The 8,303-nt window shown below is 39.3% G+C and overlaps 1 protein-coding gene across 1 annotated transcript; it reads right to left on the bottom strand.

Annotated features, from left to right (window-relative positions):
* Window positions 1–6,852: 6,852 nt before the first annotated feature.
* Window positions 6,853–7,605, bottom strand: LOC140982053 (uncharacterized). The gene has a single exon (XM_073448468.1). The coding sequence runs from the start codon at window positions 7,603–7,605 to the stop codon at window positions 6,853–6,855; it is 753 nt and encodes a 250-aa protein (XP_073304569.1).
* Window positions 7,606–8,303: the final 698 nt, after the last annotated feature.

The raw sequence follows: 8,303 nt of genomic DNA, 5'->3' as shown, positions 1-8,303 counted from the left end.
TTCAATACTCGTCTGACAACTATTGTTGTACGAGAACTCACAAAGTGGCAATGCCTCCTGCCATCCAGTAATAAAATCAAGTACTACAGCTCTCAGCATATCCTCCAAAGTCTGTATCGTCCGTTCTGACTGTCCGTCAGTCTGGGGATGATATGCGGTACTCAGATATAACTTCGTACCTAGAGCCTGCTGCAAACTCTGCCAAAAGTGAGATGTAAACCGAGGATCACGGTCTGAGACAATCGACTTCGACACTCCGTGTAATCTGACTACTTCCTTGACATAGATCTCAGTCATCTGGTCATATCTGTACGTCATCTTGTACGGAATAAAACATGCAGATTTGGTCAGTCTGTCAATCACAACCCAAATCGCATCAGAAACTCTGGAGGAACGCGGTAACTGTGTCACGAAATCCATGGAAAGGTGATCCCATTTCCATTCAGGAATAGATAACCGGGTTTCTTTCTTTCAGCCTTCACCTGTTGGCAATTCAGACATTTGGCTACAAATTCAGCAATATCTGTCTTCATTTGTTTCCACCAAAACTGTCTTTTCAGATCGTTATACATTTTTCTGCCCCTAGGATGAATGCTAAAACGACTGCTGTGCGCTTCTGTCAATATCTGCTGTCACAAATCCGAAACATCTGGCACAACAAGACGATTAGTCACATACAGTACGCTATCACGTACCTGATATTCTGACTGATGACCTGATCTGACCATCTCAATCGATTCCTGCACTTTCTGATCACCTTTCTGAGCCGCTTTAATCATCAAAATCAGCTCTGGTTTAGCTTCAATAGCATACAGTCGCAATGGTCTACAATCTGTCTCAAATACCAATCCAGACAAACAGCAATTTTCAATCAAATTGGAAACACCTATCGTCGATAAGGATAAAGAACATACCTTACGACTCAGTGCATCCGCTGCTGCATTCGATTTTCCTGGATAGTACTTGATTTCACAATCAAAATCTTTAAGCCAATCAAGCCATCTTCGCTGTCTCATATTCAACTCAGACTGTGAAAACAGATATTTCAAGCTTTTATAATCAGAATAAATCTCAAATTTTTCACCTTAGAGGTAGTGTCGCCATATCTTCAAAGCAAATACGATTGCTGCCAATTCAAGATCTTGAATTGGGTAGCGAGTCTCATGTGGCTTCAGCTGTCTCGAGGCATATGCAATCACATGCCCTTGTTGCATCAACACACAACCCAAACCTCTGTGAGAAGCGTCACAATAAACAACAAATCCACCAGTACCTGAGGGGATAGTCAGTATCGGTGCACTGGTCAATCTTTTCTTCAACTCAAGGAAACTGGTCTCACACTCCTCAGACCACACAAACGGAGCATTCTTCTGAGTCAACTGTGTAATCGGTTTGGCAATGCTCGAGAAATCTTTAATGAATCGTCTGTAATATCCTGCCAAACCCAAAAAGCTACGTATTTCTGGTACAGATGTCGGTCTCGGCCAACTGATCACGGCTTCAACCTTGCTGGGATCAACTGATATACCATCTCCGGATATGATATGACCCAGAAATACTACCTGTCTCAACCAGAACTCACATTTCGACAGTTTAGCATACAGTTTCTCAGTTCTCAGAATTCTCAAAACAATCCTCAAATGCTCAGCATGCTCAATCATATTCTTTGAATAAATCAAAATATCATCAATGAATATGATAACAAAATCATCCAAATATTTCTGAAACACACGGTTCATCAAACCCATAAATACAGCTGGAGCGTTAGTCAAACCAAATGGCATGACAATAAACTCGTAGTGTCCATACCTGGTTCTGAACGCTGTCTTCGAGATATCAGAATCCCTGACTCTCAGCTGATGATATCCAGATCTCAGATCGATCTTGGAATATACAGAAGATCCCTGCAACTGATCAAATAAATCATCTATACGAGGCAATGGATATTTGTTCTTTACCGTTGCTTTGTTCAGTTGCCGGTAGTCAATGCAGAGTCTCATTGAACCGTCTTTCTTTCGCACAAATAACACTGGAGCACCCCAAGGAGATACACTCGGTCTGATATATCCTTTGGCCAGTAAATCCTCCAACTGCTCTTTCAATTCTTTCAACTCAATCGGTGCCATTCTGTACGGAGCTCTAGAAATCGGAGCTGTTCCTGGCATCAACTCAATGCTGAAGTCTATCTCTCTAATCGGAGGTAATCCAGGAATCTCGTCGGGGAAGACATCAGCAAACTCACACACCACTGGCAAGTCCGCCAATAATGGACTCGATTTCAGTAAATCCACTGAATAAACAAGGAACCCATCTGCTCCTTTCTGCAACAATCGAGTCATAGACATAACAGATATCAAAGGAATTCTAGATCTAGAACCCTTACCATAAAATTTCCACTCCTCAGCCATCTCCGGTCTGAATCGGACAATCTTATGGAAACAATCAACTGTAGCTCTGTACTTGATCAACATATCGATACCGATAATGCAATCAAAATGAGACAACCCAAGCACAATACAGTCTAAGTCAATCTCATGCCCGTCATACTGTAGCATACAATATCTAACCAAAGTCACGGATATCAAACCTTTCCCCAAAGGAGAAGAAACAGATACTACAGCAGATAATGACTCAACATGCAATGAATGCATCAATGCAAATCTCTCAGAAATAAATGTATGCGATGTACCAGTATCAATCAATACATATGCAGGATAACCAGAAATAAAACAGTTACCTGCCACAACATCATCAGGTGCCTCCTGTGCCTGCTCCTCCGTCAAAGCAAAGACTCGCGCCTGCTGTCTTGGAGGCTGACTCACTGTCTGGCTACCTCCTGGCCTCTGCTGTGATTGGGTTGATGGTGCTGGCTGAAAAGAATGGACAACAGATGGTCGTCTCCAGGTCTGAGCCACCGATCCAGATGACTCTGCTGCCTGGGATCCCTAGGCACCTCTCTGGGGACATACTCGGGCAAAATGTCCCTGCTGTCGGCATATACGACAAGAACCAGACACTCCTCTGCACTGCTCTGTGGAATGCTTCCCTCCACAAGTACTGCAATATGGTCCTGTATAGCTCTGACTCTGACCAGTCTGTCTCGTGCCACATGAACTAGAAGAACTGCTGCCAGACTTCTTAAAATGTCTTCCTCTGGCTTTCAGATAGTCCTTCTTTCCACCACTGCTGCTACCACTCTCGAATCTGGGAGGGGGTTGCTGTGGTATCGGTGCTGGGGCAACATACGAAGCTCCTCTCTGCCTAATCAGGCCAGCTTCTGCTCCCTTTGCTCTGTTCAGGGCATCAGCAAAGTTATTCGGTCGCCCTGTGTTTACCAATGTAAATATCTCAGGATTCAAACCATTGATGAACTAATCAGCCACCGCTTCCTCATTTTCGGCTACGTGCGGAGCGAATCTCAATAGTGTAGAAAATTTAGACACATATTCCTCAATATTCAGCTGTCCTTGTCTCAGATTCGCAAACTCAGCCCCTTTATCTTTTCTGTATGACACAGGGAAAAATATCTGATAGAACTCGGTTTTGAAGACATTCCAGGTAATAGACGTACCTCTATGCTCCAATACCCTCTTGGTTGTAATCCACCAATTCTTGGCAACATCATGTAATTGGTGTCCTATCAGTTTCACCCTCCGCTCATCTGTGTAGTTCAGTGAGTCAAATAGCGTCTCTATGTCGTCCAACCAGCTTTCGCAATCAACCGCTGATTCAGAGCCTTTAAAAGTCGGTGGGTGAAAAGACTGAAATCTCTTCAGTAGTGTCTCCATCGGAGTAGCTGTAACGTCCATCGGAGGATTTGAAGTACTGCCCTGTTCCGGAATTCGTCCGGGAGGCATATCTGATTATCAAAAAGATTAGTAACCCCAAACCACAATCCTGTTTCAGTCCTCCTCCGATCATCTTACTGCTGATTCAGAATCGGTGCTGATTCATACTCAATAATACACATTGCTATATCAAATCAGATAAATCAAGTAACATGTATTATAAAGCAGTAAAACATGCTAGCAATCAAAATCAGGAAAGAAAACTCAATCTACCCCGCTCACTAGCTTTTACCTCAGTCTAAAGGATCTATCGCTCTGATACCACCTGTTGTGAGGACCCGGACGCTAATTTCATTCTTAATCATCATTAGGATCAATTTACTCATCAAGTAATTAGGGTCATCAATTTTTTTTTTTTTGCGGAACGTAATGGAATCAAACTCCTATACATATCAGTATAAAAGTAGAAATCTGATACAACATACAAACATCTCAAACTAAGGTTCAACAACTAATGTCAAGTGTCAAAACCCTATATACACCAAAGTCCGTAGTCTCCACTCTATCACGATCTCTCTCCTCATCTCCTCGACCCTGATCCTGTCCCACCTGTTGTCATGTACACATACAAACAAGACAACAGCCGGATAACTCCGGTGAGAATATAATCCCAGTATAAATCAACGAACATGCGATAATATACTCAATATAAAAGCATGACGTAAATATCAGAAATAAATGTCAAATCTGAAACATGAATCCATATAAAACTGTAAATAAACTCGTGACTCCACGTCTCAGACTAGACTCAATCCTAGTCTAGGGATCCCGGTTTCCAGATGATGGCATTCCATATCGAATATCCGTGATAGAAGAAACTCCAATTCTAATCAACATCGATATAACCAAACATCCAGTGTCTTGACCTATCCGTCACAGACCTTAGCACTTTCGCTAATACACTATCCTGTAACAGAGTGCAATGTGCCAATGACGATTCCATCACTATCCGGCACTTCTGTCAAAAGATTACTCGTCTAATACTCGCCTATAACATGCTTCCTACAAATCAATAGAAACAAGCATATCAATTCAAATCAAGGCATCTAATAACAATCAGTATGTGATTTAGGGAAACTCAAGTATGTCCTACTCGAGTCGATCTCCCAATACCACATTGACTTATACCTTTCGTTCGTAGTCTCGGTCTGAAGCAATATAAGTTCTGAACTCAAGACTGTCTCTGTAAATCTGAAACGATAAATCGAGAATCATAATATCAATATTTCATTCTCAAATCAACACTGAATCTGATTAATCTGAATTAATTCAAATCAACGGCATAACGGCACAATCCCGATATCCCCGTCAATACAGTATCAATAGATATCAATTACAAACCATAACCCATATCCGGTACAATTCTTAATCAGTCCATAATCCAAATCTATTCGATTCCCAATCAATATAATCAGAAAATCATAACAATTTCAGAATCAGTCCGTTTTCTGATCTGACTTCGATTCTACGATGTCGAACATGTCTGGAACATCATATATGAATTGTATCAAATTCCTACAACATCATATTTTCAAATGATACCAGAAATCAATAAAACTTACGTCCAGTTGTAGCTGTTGACAAGAGGATCACAGTACCGTGTCCGGATTTAAATTCTGATAGACGGATCTCGTAAAATCAAATTTCTAAGCTTGGAGGAAATCTCCCATGGAATTCTTGGTTTTCTCTCGGGAAAATAATGAAGGAAACGAACACTTGATACAATTATATGCATGGGAAATCAACGTGGCTTCCTCCCGATTTTTGCCCAAATTCTCTCAATAATTACGAAAATGCCATCCAATAATTACGAAAATGCCATCCAATAATTACGAAATTGCCATCCCATAATTACGAAATTACCATCCAATAATTTAAATCAAGTATTTTATTTTCGGGGTCTCACAAAAATGATAACATCTCGGGCCTTACACATATTCTCAACAGAAAACTATGTTATGCTATTTCATGACAGGGCTCTATCGAGCAAACATTTCACTTACGATTTTCAGTTCAGTTATGCACGTATTTATAATTATTCATGACAAGATATTTTCCCGTTACGCCAGACTCATGATATTTTTACTTTGCATGCGATTTTATGATTATTACTTGTTATTTACGATATATGCATGCCGAGTCTTTAGACTCACTAGGATTGATTGTTGTAGGTACTGATGAGATCGGAGCCGAGGGCGGGGACCAGTGAGCTAGCTTGGGTCGGCAGTAGTAGGAACCCGAGGACCTCATTTTCAGCACTTTATTTTTATTCCAAACTCAGTTTTTATTTTGTCGTATTATTTTAAGTTGTTATTCTGAAAACATTATTTACTTCCGCTGCTACTTTAAACATTGGATCTTTTTATGAGTATATTTTATGAATGAGGTATTTTATTTATTTAAAGAGAAAATTTTAAATTATTCCGCAAATTTACAAATACGAAATACGGGCCTTGACAAAGACTATCTTTCTTTCTTTTATTTGTTGTTGAAATCATGTTTACATGGACATTTTCAATAGGAATATCTTTTATTTTTAAGTTGTAGAGATCGTTTTGTAATTCTCCTGTTCCAATCAAACATTCATTTTTGTAAATTTTGCAAATACCTTTAGCAAATAGACAAGAAAATCCGTCTTTATCAAGCATAGAAATGGATACAATAATTTTAACCAAATCTAGAACATATAAAACATCTCTTAATAACAACTTAAAATTATTGTCTAACATCAAGTAAATATCTCCTATAGCACTAGCAGCAACTCTTGCTCCATTGCCCATTCTTAGGAAAGTCTCACCATCCCTGAGTCTCTTACTTCTTGTCATCACCTGCAAATCATTGCATAGATGAGAACCACATCCAGTATCTAATACCCAAGAAGTTGAGTTAATCGAGATATTTACTTCAATGTAAAACATACCCTTGCCAAAACCTCTCTGAGCTAGATATTCCTTAAAATTGTGCTTCCAATGTTCAGGCTTATTGCAGTGGAAGCAAACATCTTCTATTGTTTTAGGCTTTGCAAGCCCCTTAGAAGTGTTTGTAGTTTGCTTATTCTTGGTTTGAATTTGTTGGAAGGAGCAGAACGTTTCTTTCCTTTCCTTTGTGGTCCTTTCTTCGTCCCAGACGAGGAACCCACTAAGAAAACATATTTTTTCTTTTTTATGGTTGCTTCATATGTAGTAAGCATATTAACTAACTCTTCAAGGCTAGCCTCTATCTTGTTCATATTAAAATTCACCACAAACCCATCAAACGATGCTGGCAGTGACAGTAACAGGATGTCTGCTGACAACACATTTGGTAAGACTATTTCTAAACCTACCAATTTTTCGATAATCCCAATCATCCTCACACCATCCTCATTCACCGAGGCCCCATCTCGCAAACGTGTAGTCATGAGTTCCTTGACGGCTGCATGCCTCAAGGGACGAGTCTGTGCACCATACAACTCTTGTAGGTGTGTGTAAATGTCAGTGGCAATAACAGCATTCTCAAACCGCCTCTGTAATTCATTTGACATCGAAGCTAGCATATAGCTCTTTGCTTTCAAGTCATGGTCCCACCATTTTTCTAGCTTTGCCAATTCATCAACAGGTGCATTGGCTGCTGCCTCTTTTGGAGGAGCTTTAGTGAGCACATATGCTATCTTTTCAAAATTTAAAACAATTTTTAAATTCCTTAGCCAGTCTTGATAATTCGGTCCGGTTAACTTGTTTTGATCAAGAATCGCAGATAATGGATTTCGTGTCGTCATCGTAAACATACTGAAATTGGAAACAGATAAAAGTTACTGACTATTTTAAATATTTTATAAGACGTAAAATATGTACTTTTATTTTTACGAATTTTCTCCCACTATTTTAGCATTTTCACTACCCTTTGATGAAAAATGGAAAATCTAATTTCTTTAGTGAGTACTTATGCCCAATTGCTAAATCATGATCCCAATTATCTTGGAAGTTCACAATTTTCAAAATGTAGAGCCCAATTGCAACTCCTTGCAACCCTTACATAATTTTGCCTCACGTTTAATGAAAGCCCATTATAGGTGTTCTTTCTCTTCACGTGTCAAGCCCTACCCATCAATATTGAACCTTAGTGGACGGTCACCATGAGATCTGCTACTACTTAAATTATAATTCACCCAAGTGTAGGTGTTCTACAAGTAATATATTTCGTAAGTACGAGATCGATCCACAGAGAGGTTATTTTAAGTTTAAATTTATTAATTTATAGATTACCAAATGCAAGAACGAAGTTTACAAATTATAAATTTTGTCAAGGCTCGAGGATTTATTCTTGGTTTATGCAATATTGTTTAACTAAAAGTAAAACAAAGGAAACCACCATAAATAATGGTGAAATTTAAATATTCAAACACACACCTAATATAATATAGTTCCCACAATAAAAAATACCGAATTCACCGATATTTTATATATGGTACCTATG

The sequence above is a fragment of the Primulina huaijiensis genome, chromosome 8, assembly GCF_012295235.1.
Source record: "Primulina huaijiensis isolate GDHJ02 chromosome 8, ASM1229523v2, whole genome shotgun sequence".
Taxonomy (NCBI): domain Eukaryota; kingdom Viridiplantae; phylum Streptophyta; class Magnoliopsida; order Lamiales; family Gesneriaceae; genus Primulina; species Primulina huaijiensis.
Note: the sequence above shows the minus strand (reverse complement) of the source record. Positions and strands in the feature narration are given on the sequence as shown.